The 15,938-nt window shown below is 42.0% G+C and overlaps 1 protein-coding gene across 1 annotated transcript in view; it reads left to right on the top strand.

Moving 5' to 3' along the window:
- Positions 1–15,938, top strand: part of LOC126235669 (ribonuclease Z, mitochondrial) — a 150,472-nt gene that overhangs the window by 49,422 nt on the left and 85,112 nt on the right. Inside the window, exon 3 of the mRNA XM_049944392.1 lies at positions 2,746–3,028. Within this exon, the coding sequence (XP_049800349.1) occupies positions 2,746–3,028 (283 nt within the window). The remainder of the gene's footprint in view (positions 1–2,745; positions 3,029–15,938) is intronic.

Raw genomic sequence — 15,938 nt, 5'->3', positions numbered from 1 at the left:
GCTGACATCCTACCCCTGCCTCGGGGCACCACTATCCAGCATCATCCTACCCACGGTGTTCTTCCTCGTCAACCCCTCATGCACCCAGATCCAGCCTAGCTGACGTTTTAAACCTACCAAATCCTCCAAAACTCCCTACCAATGCTCCACGAAATCCAGAGCTGCAACAATCCAATAACATGGTTGTTAACCTTTTCACCAAAATCCTCAGCTCCACAGAAGTTTGTCCTATCTAAAGGCCTCAAATTCAGCCGTACTCCCAGGTTTAACCATATTGGACTTGTGAAAGAATCACTCTCCTTCTGCTGCTCCCTACAGTGAAAACACTTTTTGCCACCAACCCCCTCCAAACAATGCCAGGCCAATCCCAACATAGAACCTAGCCTGTCCCAATTCATACCACCATCCAAAAGTGACACTCCCACCTAACCATCCCTGGTCACCTTCCAGGAATTCATTTCCAATGTGGCTCACCTTCCCCATATTCCTCTCTAAGAACAACCACCTTTCAACAGAAGAAAGAACTGCCCTACACAACCTGAAAATGGACCCTGACGTGATCACAATCCTGGCAGGCAAAGGTTCCACCACTGTTATGATGAACCATAGTGATTATCTGGTGGAGGGCCTTTGCCAGTTGTCCGACACATCCACCTAGCAGTTCTACCAAAGTGGCCCTAACCGTGAAGTTCAACATAACCTCCAATCCCCGCAGAAACCCTTAGGCCTTTCCCACAACCTCTCCCCTGAATTTATCTTCCGACTCAAGCCAAAAACAGCCCACACATCTACCTTCTACATTCTCCCGAAAATCCACAAACCTAACAATCCTGGATGGCCCATTATGGCTGATTACAGTGCCCCCACCAAAACAACGTGGGCCCTTGTTGATCAACACCAATCACTTTCTGCATCGGCTCTCTGCCATTCCCACAACCTTACTTCCCGGATACCTACGCATCACTGTTAATGCAACCTCCCTATACACCAACATACCTCACACCCATGACCTTGCTGTGATTGAACACTACCCCTTCCAATGCCCTGCAGATCCCAAACTCACCACTTCATTCCTTGTACACCTAACCAACTACTTAAATTTGTGGCACAGCTATAGACACCCAGACGGCACCCTCCTATGCCTACCTTTTCATGAGCAACCTAGAGAATACATTTCTAGCTTGCCAAAACCCGAGACCCCTGTTCTGATCCAGGTTTATTCATGACATCTTTATAATCTGGACCCAAGGCCAGAACAGATTATCTTCATTCCTCCATTACCTCAACACCTTCTCTTCCATCCACTTCACCTGATCCTCCTCCACCCATCAATCTCCTCCTCTAGATGGCTCCATCCACACTTTGGTCCACATAAAACCCACCAATCATGAACAGTATCTGCATTTTGCCAGCTGCCACGCTTTCAACACCAAAAAAGTCCCTCCCATACAGCTATGGATTGCAGTGATGAGAACTCCACCACCAAGTATGCCAACGGCTTTACAGAGGCCTGCAGGCAGGCAGTACCCTCCAGACCAAATTCACAAACTGATCTCCTGTGCTCTATCCACACACACACACACACACACACACACACACACACACACACACACACACACCTGTTCCTCACACCCATACCAAGAACCAGCCTCAAAGATGGGACCCCCTTGTCACCCAATACCACCTAGGACTGGAAAGACTGAACCATGTCCTTCACCAAGGCTTTGATTACCTATCATCATGCCCTGAAATGAAGGATATCCTATCCAAGATACTTCCAACCTCTACCAAAGTGTTGTTCTGCCTTCCACTCAACCTCAACAACATCCTAATCCATCCCTATGCCACTCCCTCCCCCAATCCCCTGCCACAGGGATCATAACCCTGTGGAAGACTCAGATGCAAGGTCTGCCCAATCCACCCACCCAACACTATCTACTCGAGTCCCGTCATTGGCTTACCCTACCCCATCAGAGGCTGGGCCACTTGTGAAAGCAGCCATGTTGTATACCCACTCTGATGCACAGCGTTTTACATTGGTATGACAACCAACCAGCTGCTAATTCCCTCAGCATCACCCGACTTAGACTACATTCCATTATCCTTGTTTTGCTTTTGTTGATGTTCATCTTATATCTTTCTTTCAAGACATTGTCCATTCAGTTCAACTGCTCTTCCAAGTCCTTTGCTGTCTCTGACAGAATTACAATGTCATCGGTGAACATCAAAGTTTTTATTTCTTCTCCATGGATTTTAACACCTCCGAATTTTTCTTTTGTTTCCTTTACTGCTTGCTCAATATACAGACTGAATAACATTGGGAAGAGGCTACAACCGTGTCTCACTCCCTTCCCAACCGCTGCTTCCCTTTCATGCCCCTCGACTCTTATAACTGCCATCTGGCTTCTGTACAACTTGTAAATAGCCTTTCGCTCCCAGTATTTTACCCCTGCCACCTTTAGAATTTGAAAGAGAGTATTGCAATCAACATTGTCAAAAGCTTTCTCTAAGTCTACAAATGCTAGAAACATAAGTTTGCCTTTCCTTAATCTATTTTCTAAGATAAGTCGTATGGTCAGTGAGGTGGCTCAGTGGTAAAATGCCAGATTACAAATCCAAAGGTCTGGATTCGATCTCCGGGCAGTCCTAGGATTTTTATCTATCACTTACCGAATGTTAATAGTAAAAGAAATAATGTAAATATATATGTCTATATTTCTAAAATAACATTTCCTCTTTTTGTAGGATGAAATATTTTCAGCAACACGTCGATTTGTTGTTCTGAAAGATTTAACAGTTCAGCTGGCAGACTTGCAGAATCAAGAATTTGAAGACAATGTCATGACTGTTAAATATGTGCCCATATTTGAGGCCCAGTTAGACGATGAAAACAAGACTGATATAACAAACACTTTTAACTCAAGAAATGTTTCTAGTATACTTGATGGGAACTCATCAGATGAGACAGATGATATTGACTATTACGCACATGAGAAAAAACGTGCTCGTAGTTCTTCAAGATCAAAAGGTAAAATTGTTTTGAAAATATTTTGTAAATATTTGTATTTTTGTTGTAGGAGAGAAATTTTGTAAAGGAATCTAGTAGGATACAACTTTTGAAGTTAGTAGATAGTCTATCCATCAATGGCAAAGCATGAAACTATCTTGGCACTCATTCATGACAAACTTATGAATGTCATTGAAATCATTGTTCCTCTTTATGAGGGCGAGTGTTGGGGAGGAGATGTTGCAAGTAAAGTCACTCAGTTATGATGTTTCATCATCTGAACGCTCAGTGCCTGCAACAATGATCTTTTCCTGTAATGGATGGAGGACTGTTAAATTCATGAAGAAGGGGTTGCAGTAACAAGTCACTATTTATGTTATCAAAGTTATTTTTTATACTTTATTGATTTTGGATGTTTTCACTTATTAAATAGAAGACATACACTTAAGTTATTCCACATAACAAGTAGTAGATCTAATATGTCTTCTTAACTCTCGCACAACTCTTTAAACTCATTTGCAAAGTACCTACAAACTGTTCGAAACAGTGTGCTAACATTTCTATAATCACACTAAAGGAAGAAGAAAATGCAGGTATTAAGAACAAATATTAGAGCTAATAACTATTTTATGGTACTTCTAAGTGTGCACCATCCATAAATGTGTAAGAAAACACCACAGGTCGGTAAAGTTTAACATAAATAAATGACTGGGTGCTGCAGTTCATACCTTGATTGTGACTTTCCTGTTCGGTGTAATTGAATGTCACTACATTCACTGTCCACAAGCTCCTTGTACATGAAAGAGAATATTTCATGCCTTCATCATTTGCCTTAACTTATGTGACATGTGAATGAAGCATGGGAAATATTGTATCTGTTTCCATGGATAAAATTTTTATATACTGGTATCAGACTTCCTGCCATTGTAGCACAACAAACAAACCATACTGCAAACAACACATCTTGACAAGATATTTAATGTGCTGTATCATTGAAGCTGCATATTTTTAGAATACACAAGTTTAAATACAATATCCACCAAATAGCTTCCAAAACACTGAAATTAAGATGGCGGCTGCTCGATTTGCTGCTGCCTGCCAGTTACAGCGAGCACAGCAGATGTGATCAAATCAGCCAATTATAACATGGCTGCTTCTTCATGTGTAATTTTGGTTGTCGCAAGTATTGGCTTCTGCTTTTTCAGGGATGTGATTAGTCTCGGATGGAAGAGCACAGCTTAAATTGCTCTGAGTGAAGCAATGACATTCCTTTTCTGTTTGCGAGAAATGTTTGGCTGTTTTTTCCCAAAGTACAAGGTCTGTTCAAAATATTCCACAGCATTTGTAATTTTTCGCCAATGTTGTATCGGAGCAAAATGCGGCTGGCACTCTTGCACACACCTGTGTTTAATGTGTAACTACCAGAAGTTTCATTGTTGTATGTCTTAGTTATTGTTCAGTGCTGTATTAAGGCGAACGTTGTGTTGCACATTTTGCGGATTTCAAGATGGCAGAGTTAGAGGAGCAACACATCTGCATTAAATTGTGTGTGAAACTCAAGAAAACCTTTACAGAGACACATCAAATGATGCAGAAAACCTACAGCGACGAGTGTTTAAGCCACACCTGGTGTTACGAATGGTTCACACAGTTTAAAAATGGCCAGATGGAAGTTAGATGACCCTCGTTCAGGATGCCCTTTGACATCTGCCAACAACACTCATCTCAAGAACATCAACGAAATTGTGCATGGCAATCAAAGACTGACTGTCCAAGAGATCATAGAAGGATGTGACATTTCAGTTGGATCATGTCATGAAACCTGACACAGCATCCTGGAATGCATTACGTTGCTGCCAAGTTCATTCCACAGCTCATGAGTCAAGACCGGAAAGACATCCATCTCACAATCTGTGAAGAGCTTTTGGATCGTGCCAGTGAGAACGAGATGTTTCTTAAGAGAAACATAATTTCCAAAGTTGGAAACCTCATTAAAAGGATGAAGATTTGCAATGATAGACAAGATAAAAGAAAATTTGCAGACAGCGTTTTATGCGATCCAGCAAGAGGCATACCAAGACTATACACAATAAGTGAAAGGTAAGTGTAGAAAAGTTTTGTGGACAAAGTTCCAGAATTTTTTGAACAGACCTCGTATGTCGCTGTTTGTATATCACAATTTTGTAGGGTATTGTTAGGTTTGGATGTAACAACACAGCTTAAATTGCTGGAAATGAAGCAATGACATTTAAATTCTTGCCGGCTGCGGTGGCCGTGCGGTTCTAGGCACTGCAGTCCGGAACCGTGGGACTGCTACGGTTGCAGGTTCGAATCCTGCCTCGGGCATGGATGTCTGTGATGTCCTTAGGTTAGTTAGGTTTAAGTAGTTCTAAGTTCTAGGGCAGTGATGACCTAAGATGTTAAGTCCCATAGTGCTCAGAGCCATTTGCACCTTTTTTTTCCGTTGACACATATATTTGGCTGCTGTTCTCTGATTAGGTCCAATGTCCAGAGTGGAGTTAGGCTGTTTTTACTGAAAGAATGTGGTATTTTTAATTTTTGCTATGTTAATTTTACTCATTCATAACTAGTTTCAGCCTTGCAGGCCATCCTCAAGTCTTTTGTGGTTCTGTACAAAATAGATATATTGCATAACTGTAAACCTAGTTTAAATATATTTATCTGCAACAGAAAACTATGCTTTGCGTTTTGCATTGTCAGCATCTTAAATTTATGTTTTCTATTCATTGCTATCTTTTTGGTATTATATTGATCAAAGAGTAAAGCTAAGTGTGGAATGAATGGAATAATAATTTCAAATACTGTGACTATATGCCTATAGTTGAGGAAAGTTAAAAATAGCAAGAAATAAGAGTAAAAAATAAAATAAACATAAATATTAAAGTATATAAAATAAATTGTGAGGTAAATGTATTTAAAATCCTTTACATTCACATCTACATCTACATCTACATCTATACTCCGCGAGCCACCTTACGGTGTGTGGCGGAGGGTACTTATTGTACCACTATCTGATCCCCCCTTCCCTGTTCCATTCACGAATTGTGCGTGGGAAGAACGACTGCTTGTAAGTCTCCGTATTTGCTCTAATTTCTCGGATCTTTTCGTTGTGATCATTACGCGAGATATATGTGGGCGGTAGTAATATGTTGCCCATCTCTTCCCGGAATGTGCTCTCTCGTAATTTCGATAATAAACCTCTCCGTATTGCGTAACGCCTTTCTTGAAGTGTCCGCCACTGGAGCTTGTTCAGCATCTCCGTAACGCTCTCGCGCTGACTAAATGTCCCCATGACAAATCGCGCTGCTTTTCGCTGGATCATGTCTATCTCTTCTATTAATCCAACCTGGTAAGGGTCCCATACTGATGAGCAATACTCAAGAATCGGACGAACAAGCGTTTTGTAAGCTACTTCTTTCGTCGAAGAGTCACATTTTCTTAGAGTTCTTCCTATGAATCTCAACCTGGCGCCTGCTTTTCCCACTATTTGTTTTATGTGATCATTCCACTTCAGATCGCTCCGGATAGTAACTCCTAAGTATTTTACGGTCGTTACCGCTTCCAATGATTTACCACCTATGGCATAATCGTACTGGAATGGATTTCTGCCCCTATGTATGCGCATTATATTACATTTATCTACGTTTAGGGAAAGCTGCCAGCTGTCGCACCATTCATTAATCCTCTGCAGGTCTTCCTGGAGTACGTACGAGTCTTCTGATGTTGCTACTTTCTTGTAGACAACCGTGTCATCTGCAAATAGCCTCACGGAGCTACCGATGTTGTCAACTAAGTCATTTATGTATATTGTAAACAATAAAGGTCCTATCACGCTTCCTTGCGGTACTCCCGAAATTACCTCTACATCTGCAGATTTTGAACCGTTAAGAATGACATGTTGTGTTCTTTCTTCTAGGAAATCCTGAATCCAATCACAAACCTGGTCCGATATTCCGTAAGCTCGTATTTTTTTCACTAAACGTAAGTGCGGAACCATATCAAATGCCTTCCTGAAGTCCAGGAATACGGCATCAATCTGCTCGCCAGTGTCTACGGCACTGTGAATTTCTTGGACAAATAGGGCGAGCTGAGTTTCACATGATCTCTGTTTGCGGAATCCATGTTGGTTATGATGAAGGAGATTTGTATTATCTAAGAACGTCATAATACGAGAACATAAAACATGTTCCATTATTCTACAACAGATTGACGTAAGCGAAATAGGCCTATAATTATTCGCATCTGATTTATGACCCTTCTTGAAAATGGGAACGACCTGCGCTTTCTTCCAGTCGCTAGGTACTTTACGTTCTTCCAGAGATCTACGATAAATTGCTGATAGAAAGGGGGCAAGTTCTTTAGCATAATCACTGTAGAATCTTACGGGTATCTCGTCTGGTCCGGATGCTTTTCCGCTACTAAGTGATAGCAGTTGTTTTTCAATTCCGATATCGTTTATTTCAATATTTTCCATTTTGGCGTCCGTGCGACGGCTGAAGTCAGGGACTGTGTTACGATTTTCCGCAGTGAAACAGTTTCGGAACACTGAATTCAGTATTTCTGCCTTTCTTCGGTCGTCCTCTGTTTCGGTGCCATCGTGGTCAACGAGTGACTGAATAGGGGATTTAGATCCGCTTACCGATTTTACATATGACCAAAACTTTTTAGGGTTCTTGTTTAGATTGTTTGCCAATGTTTTATGTTCGAATTCGTTGAATGCTTCTCTCATTGCTCTCTTTACGCTCTTTTTCGCTTCGTTCAGCTTTTCCTTATCAGCTATGATTCGACTACTCTTAAACCTATGATGAAGCTTTCTTTGTTTCCGTAGTACCTTTCGTACATGATTGTTATACCACGGTGGATCTTTCCCCTCGCTTTGGACCTTAGTCGGTACGAACTTATCTAAGGCGTACTGGACGATGTTTCTGAATTTTTTCCATTTTTGTTCCACATCCTCTTCCTCAGAAATGAACGTTTGATGGTGGTCACTCAGATATTCTGCGATTTGTGCCCTATCACTCTTGTTAAGCAAATATATTTTCCTTCCTTTCTTGGCATTTCTTATTACACTTGTAGTCATTGATGCAACCACTGACTTATGATCACTGATACCCTCTTCTACATTCACGGAGTCGAAAAGTTCCGGTCTATTTGTTGCTATGAGGTCTAAAACGTTAGCTTCACGAGTTGGTTCTCTAACTATCTGCTCGAAGTAATTCTCGGACAAGGCAGTCAGGATAATGTCACAAGAGTCTCTGTCCCTGGCTCCAGTTCTGATTGTGTGACTATCCCATTCTATACCTGGTAGATTGAAGTCTCCCCCTATTACAATAGTATGATCACGAAACTTCTTCACGACGTTCTGCAGGTTCTCTCTGAGGCGCTCAACTACTACGGTTGCTGATGCAGGTGGTCTATAGAAGCATCCGACTATCATATCTGACCCACCTTTGATACTTAACTTAACCCAGATTATTTCACATTCGCATTCGCTAATAACTTCACTGGATATTATTGAATTCTTTACTGCTATAAATACTCCTCCACCATTGGCGTTTATCCTATCCTTGCGGTATATATTCCATTCTGTGTCTAGGATTTCGTTACTGTTCACTTCTGGTTTTAACCAGCTTTCCGTTCCTAATACTATATGTGTGGTGTCACCGCTAGACACCACACTTGCTAGGTGGTAACTTAAATCGGCCGCGGTCCTGTAGTACATGTCGGACCCGCGTGTCGCCACTGTGTAATCGCAAACCTAGCGCCACCACATGGCAGGTGACAAGACACGGACTAGACCTCGCCCCCAGTTGTACGGAAGACATAGCTTGCGACCAGACGTACGAAGCTTTCCTCTCATTTGCCGAGAGACAGATTGAATAGCCTTCAGCTTAGTCCATAGCTACTACCTAGCAAGGCGCCATTTGTATCAGTGCTTATAGCGTACTAATATTCAAGAGAGATGTATTCCAACAAGAGAATAAAGTTAAGTATTATAACACTCCGTACTTTTCTTTAGTGCATTAATAAGTCTCCTGTTCCAGTACTTCAAGCCCGTCTGCGTTAGTTTAGCGTGCACCTAGCTACCTCATTGTGTCTAGACTGTATGAACTAGACACAACAATATGCGCACTATTTCCTTCAATAAGCGATACTAATTCAGGAACCTTGCCCTGGATACTCCTGCAGTTTACCAATATTACGTTAACTTTTCCTGTTTTTGGTCTCTGAGGACGGACGTTCTTTATCAACGATGCTGATGTTCTCTCTGGTAAGCCGTCAGGTATTTTATCGTTTCGCCCAAGGGGGGGTCCCTCTAACCTAAAAAACCCCCGTGTGCACGCCACACGTACTCTGCTACCCTAGTAGCTGCTTCCGGTGTGTAGTGCACGCCTGACCTGTCTAGGGGGGCCCTACAGTTCTCCACCCAATAACGGAGGTCGATGAATTTGCAACCATTATAGTCGCAGAGTCGTCTGAGCCTCTGGTTTAGACCCTCCACACGGCTCCAAACCAGAGGACCGCGATCGACTCTGGGCACTATGCTGCAGATATTAAGCTCAGCTTGCACTCCGCGTGCGATGCTGGTTGTCTTCACCAAATCAGCCAGCCGCCGGAAGGAACCAAGGATGGCCCAGAACCCAAGCGGCAGGCGTCATTCGTTCCGACATGTGCTACTATCTGCAGCCGGTCACACCCAGTGCGTTCAATAGCTGCCGGAAGGGCCTCCTCCACATTACGGACGAGACCCCCCGGCAGGCACACCGAGTGCACACTGGCATTCTTCCCTGACCTACCCGCTATTTTCCTGAGGGGCTCCATAACCCGCCTAACGTTGGAGCTCCCTATAACTAATAGGCCCGCCCTCTGTGACTGTCGGGACCTTGCCGGAGAATCGGCCACTGGCCCAACAGGCGAGGCATCCTGTGGTGGCTCGGAAACGATGTCATCACCACTAGGAAGCACCCCGTACCTGTTGGAAAGGGGTAAGGCAGCTGCCACGCGGCCAGATCCCACCTTCGCCTTTCGGCCAGGCACGCGCGAGCCCACCACTGTCCGCCATTCACCCTGGAGTGATGGCTGACCGGTAAGATGCTCACTGCCGGAAGACGCAGCGACATCAGGGGTTCCATGTGATTCCAAGGCCACCGAAGTAGGCATAGGTCTCACCACAGTTGCCCCAACGCCACTACGAGCCGACGCCTGCGCCTCGAGCTCGATGAGCCTAACAGACAAAGCCTCCACCTGCCCCCGAAGAGTGGCCAATTCTCCTTGCGTCCGCTCACAACAACCACAGTCCCTACACATGACTATGTTTACCCTACTCTATACGGTGACAAATTCCCAAGATAATCTTCTGATGAGCTACTCTGATAATCAAGAAACACTCACTGAAATACGAGACGCGAAAACTACGCTAGGTTTTCCCAGAAAAACTATTTAAAAGCTAAGCGCAGTCAATAAGTACAAAATAAATTTCTCTCCTAACGATCAAGAACTGTTAGTTTCTATGCAGAGCAGATAAACACAAATAGAATCCCTTCCTTAGTGGAAGGTCGTAAACAAAATGCAAAATAAACGCTTTATACAAACAGTACTCGCTGCTGCTGGTGCTCTCGCTCTGGCTGTCACAAGACAACATAATTACATTTCTATTTTTGGAGGTAATATAACATATTCTATTTTGTACAGATCCACAAAATCACTTGAGAATGGCCTAGAAGGATGAAACTAATTGTGAGCAAATAAAATTACTATAGTGAAAGTGGAAAATGGCACCTTCTTTTAACAAATCTATTGCTGTGTACCTGCTATAAAGAAAATGTTTCTTTTTATCTTGCGATTTCCAAAGATGTGGTTAGGCTGAGACAGGAGCCCAGCTTGAATTGGCACAAAAATCTTGTTGTGATGATAAACTTATCACTATCATAACCCACAGTTGAGGTTAGGTTGGAAGGCAGCAATTTGGTTATTAGTTGGTGAAGCCAACAAATGTGACGGCTAAAAAACCTGGATGTGCTGATAACTGTAGCTTATTACACAGCAAAGAAATGTCTAATTTTGCTTGCTTGTCAAGAATATTCAGCTATTTTCCAAAATATATTGCACTTTCTGAGGGTATGGATAGGCAGGAAACTAAGAACACAACTGCAGTTTGTGGAGACAACTAGTTGTTGTAATTTAGCAGAATTATAGCTTGTCATGGCTAGTTTGTAGCATATCCCTAGCACTTGTTCCATATAAGTCAAATGTGATGCTATTGTGCAATAACGTATCAAGCACTGTGACATATTGTGAAATTTGGGCCCATTTGAAGGCGAGTTTCATGTCCATAGTTTTTCTTCATACTTTAAAATGGAGTGCCTTGTAGGTGAAGTTGGATTTTGTGGATTATGGTCATAATGGGTGAAGTATGATTTACTAGCACGACCAATGGACTAAGCAGGTGTCATGTGCCATGTAACTTTTGACTGAACAAGGACTCTCCGTTTCTAGTGCTGATGGAGGGTGCGGATTGGTAGTCGCATGCTAAATGTGTAATGCATGTTCAAGCAGAGTGCTAGGATCTGTACGCGGTTCAATGTTTTGCGAATGAAGGTCTAAAAAATCTCTGACTTCTCTGCCATGTGTGTCTCCATGTGTTATCCAAAGATGGTGAGACTTCTCACAAATTTTGGAATGTGTTTGCATATTGTGACTGACTGTCCTCCTCCTGTTATGAACTGTGTCTTGAGCAGGAGATAGAATAATGCATAACAGTTGGGGGTGGGGGGAGGCACGAGTAATGATTGAAATAGACAAGGTGAAATATGGGAAAAGGAAACACAGCAAAGGCTGTGATACCATTGAAAATTAGGTTTTTGGTAAAATCCAGTGAGGGTTGAAAAAATGCTTGCTTGAGCCTGTTGAATTTCAAACTAAACAAGACTTGACAACAATCTAAGAAAAGTTCCCCCCCCCCCTCCCCTCCCCTCCCCTCCCCTCCCAGTTCATAAAATGCTCTAGGTATTAGAGGTCCAGCACCTTAGAGTGAACCATATTCTGAACTTTGTAGGTCCAAAAGATTATTCTCTTCACACACAGAACGTGGAGAGAATGTTGTAAGATGTCAGCAGTAGCATCCCTTGATATGGCAGAAAGACCAAATGTTATGTGCATTACATAGCTGAGTATATGTTCCACTGAACGTATCACTTGAAAGAAATATTACATCACTTTTTTGTTGAAGTGAATAAACTTTACCTGCCCAGTGGAACTGTGATGGAATAATTCTTTCAAAGAATGCTGCATGCAAGCATGACTAGGGAAGTCAGCACCATCACTTTCCTCACTAAAAAGGTATATTACAGCATCGCTTTGCTTGGTATTGTACACTTTGTATGTTACTTTGGGATATCTACTTTATTCATGTCTCGCACTTAAAACTTTTTGTCATTTGTGTGTTTGCACATTGAAAATGTGATGATATGATTGGCTGAATACATCACATGTCATGTCTGTGTTGTGATTGGGTGATGAGATCCATGCACTGTGTTCTGGTTGTCTAACAAAAGCACATCAGGCACAGCAATCTCAGTTTCATGATTTTCGAAGCTATCATGCCATATTTGGTGGATTTAGTATTTATACTTCTGTTTTCTGAAAATGAGCAGCTTCAGTTATATAATTCACTGAAGATCTCTCAAAACATGTTCATTTTTGTGCTTATGTGTTCCTCTTGTGTTTACTTCTTTAATTTGCCTTTGTCTAGCATTAGCAGTGTAAACAATTCCTCTTATGTTAATAAAATGCAGATAATATGATCTCTCTGGATGGGAACTGCTTAAGAGAACTGTTGAAGAAGACGAAAGGCTCACAGTCTTCTGGAATCCAGGGGTCCTCCCTGTAGAAAATAAAATGAGATTTGGAAAATGTGTTTTGGTGAACTACACAAAGGACACAGAACTGTGAACGGTACCATACACAGTTTGTGAATGAAAGAGAACTGGTACAATTTAAAAACCTTAAGTTTTTCTGTCTGGTAATCAAGAATGTATAAATAAGAAAAGGAGACAATAGAAAAACAGAAAGAACAAGTAGTGGGAGGGAATCCATGAGCAAATGATGCCAACAGAAACTACAAGGAACGCACAAATAGAAAATAAAAGACAAGTATTACAAGGTGAAAAAGGGGACTCAAGTATTGGAAATATTTGTGTAAATTTAGATCAAGCAGTTGAGGTAACTAGACATGACATAAACAGAGTTCTCACTTAGAACTGAATGGAATCTTAAACCAGAGGCTCTGATGATTCAGTGATGATCTTGAGTGAAGATTTCTTAACCTCTGTTATCAATTGGAGAATTGCAGGACTCTCCTAAGTAGATCAGTTGTGCACTACATGCAGTAAACAGCTACTTGGATGGCATACGCATTGGTACTTTTAAGGATACTGGCAACCACTACATAGGGTAAGTGATGAATTCCATGCTTAATCTGAGAAAAGTGTAGATCAGCCACATTAATCATAGAAGAGAACATTTATTCTTACTGATCAAAAAGAGAAAATATTATCCGTGCTTAACTGCAGATAAAGTCCCAGAATTAATTTCATTTTCTAAAGATAATAATGGCTATGTCATATTTGGGACAAAAAACTAACCGAATAGATATGAGATGCCATATTCATATTGAAAATGTACCACTAGGATAGGCACGATGCCAACAGTGGTGACAAATTTAGTGCTGCAAAGAACTTGGTAATATAGACAGGTTATTACAAATTCTGAATGCAAAATTATCTGGAATGGTAAACATTGAAACCCCCCCATGAACCATGGACCTTGCCGTTGGTGGGGAGGCTTGCGTGCCTCAGCGATACAGATGGCCGTACCGTAGGTGCAACCACAACGGAGGGGTATCTGTTGAGAGGCCAGACAAACATGTGGTTCCTGAGGAGGGGCAGCAGCCTTTTCAGTAGTTGCAGGGGCAACAGTCTGGATGATTGACTGATCTGGCCTTGTAACATTAACCAAAACGGCCTTGCTGTGCTGGTACTGCGAACGGCTGAAAGCAAGGGGAAACTACAGCCGTAATTTTTCCCGAGGACATGCAGCTCTACTGTATGATTAAATGATGATGGCGTCCTCTTGGGTAAAATATTCCGGAGGTAAAATAGTCCCCCATTCGGATCTCCGGGCGGGGACTACTCAAGAGGACGTCGTTATCAGGAGAAAGAAAACTGGCGTTCTACGGATCGGAGCGTGGAATGTCAGATCACTTAATCGGGCAGGTAGGTTAGAAAATTTAAAAAGGGAAATGGATAGGTTAAAGTTAGATATAGTGGGAATTAGTGAAGTTCGGTGGCAGGAGGAACAAGACTTTTGGTCAGGTGATTACAGGGTTATAAATACAAAATCAAATAGGGGTAATGCAGGAGTAGGTTTAATAATGAATAAAAAAATAGGAGTGCGGGTTAGCTACTACAAACAGCATAGTGAACGCATTATTGTGGCCAAGATAGACACAAAGCCCATGCCTACTACAGTAGTACAAGTTTATATGCCAACTAGCTCTGCAGATGATGAAGAAATAGATGAAATGTATGACGAGATAAAAGAAACTATTCAGGTAGTGAAGGGAGACGAAAATTTAATAGTCATGGGTGACTGGAATTCGTCAGTAGGAAAAGGGAGAGAAGGAAACATAGTAGGTGAATATGGATTGGGGGGAAGGAATGAAAGAGGAAGCCGCCTTGTAGAATTTTGCACAGAGCATAACTTAATCATAGCTAACACTTGGTTCAAGAATCATGAAAGGAGGCTGTATACATGGAAGAAGCCAGGAGATACTGACAGGTTTCAGATAGATTATATAATGGTAAGACAGAGATTTAGGAACCAGGTTTTAAATTGTAAGACATTTCCAGGGGCAGATGTGGATTCTGACCACAATCTATTGGTTATGAACTGCAGATTGAAACTGAAGAAACTGCAAAAAGGTGGGAATTTAAGGAGATGGGACCTGGATAAACTGAAAGAACCAGAGGTTGTAGAGAGTTTCAGGGAGAGCATAAGGGAACAATTGACAGGAATGGGGGAAAGAAATACAGTAGAAGAAGAATGGGTAGCTCTGAGGGATGAAGTGGTGAAGGCAGCAGAGGATCAAGTAGGTAAAAAGACGAGGGCTAATAGAAATCCTTGGGTAACAGAAGAAATATTGAATTTAATTGATGAAAGGAGAAAATATAAAAATGCAGTAAATGAAGCAGGCAAAAAGGAATACAAACGTCTCAAAAATGAGATCGACAGGAAGTGCAAAATGGCTAAGCAGGGATGGCTAGAGGACAAATGTAAGGATGTAGAGGCTTGTCTCACTAGGGGTAAGATAGATACTGCCTACAGGAAAATTAAAGAGACCTTTGGAGAGAAGAGAACCACTTGTATGAATATCAAGAGCTCAGATGGAAACCCAGTTCTAAGCAAAGAAGGGAAGGTAGAAAGGTGGAAGGAGTATATAGAGGGTTTATACAAGGGAGATGTACTTGAGGACAATATTATGGAAATGGAAGAGGATGTAGATGAAGACGAAATGGGAGATAAGATACTGCGTGAAGAGTTTGACAGAGCACTGAAAGACCTGAGTCGAAACAAGGCCCCGGGAGTAGACAACATTCCACTAGAACTACTGATGGCCTCGGGAGAGCCAGTCATGACAAAACTCTACCATCTGGTGAGCACGATGTATGAGACAGGCGAAATACCCTCAGACTTCAAGAAGAATATAATAATTCCAATCCCAAAGAAAGCAGGTGTTGACAGATGTGAAAATTACCGAACTATCAGTTTAATAAGTCACAGCTGCAAAATACTAACGCGAATTCTTTACAGACGAATGGAAAAACTGGTAGAAGCTGACCTCGGGGAAGAT

This window comes from Schistocerca nitens, chromosome 2 (assembly GCF_023898315.1).
Source record: "Schistocerca nitens isolate TAMUIC-IGC-003100 chromosome 2, iqSchNite1.1, whole genome shotgun sequence".
Taxonomy (NCBI): domain Eukaryota; kingdom Metazoa; phylum Arthropoda; class Insecta; order Orthoptera; family Acrididae; genus Schistocerca; species Schistocerca nitens.
The sequence above is the reverse complement of the archived record's forward strand: the minus strand, read 5'-3'. Positions and strand labels throughout refer to the sequence as shown.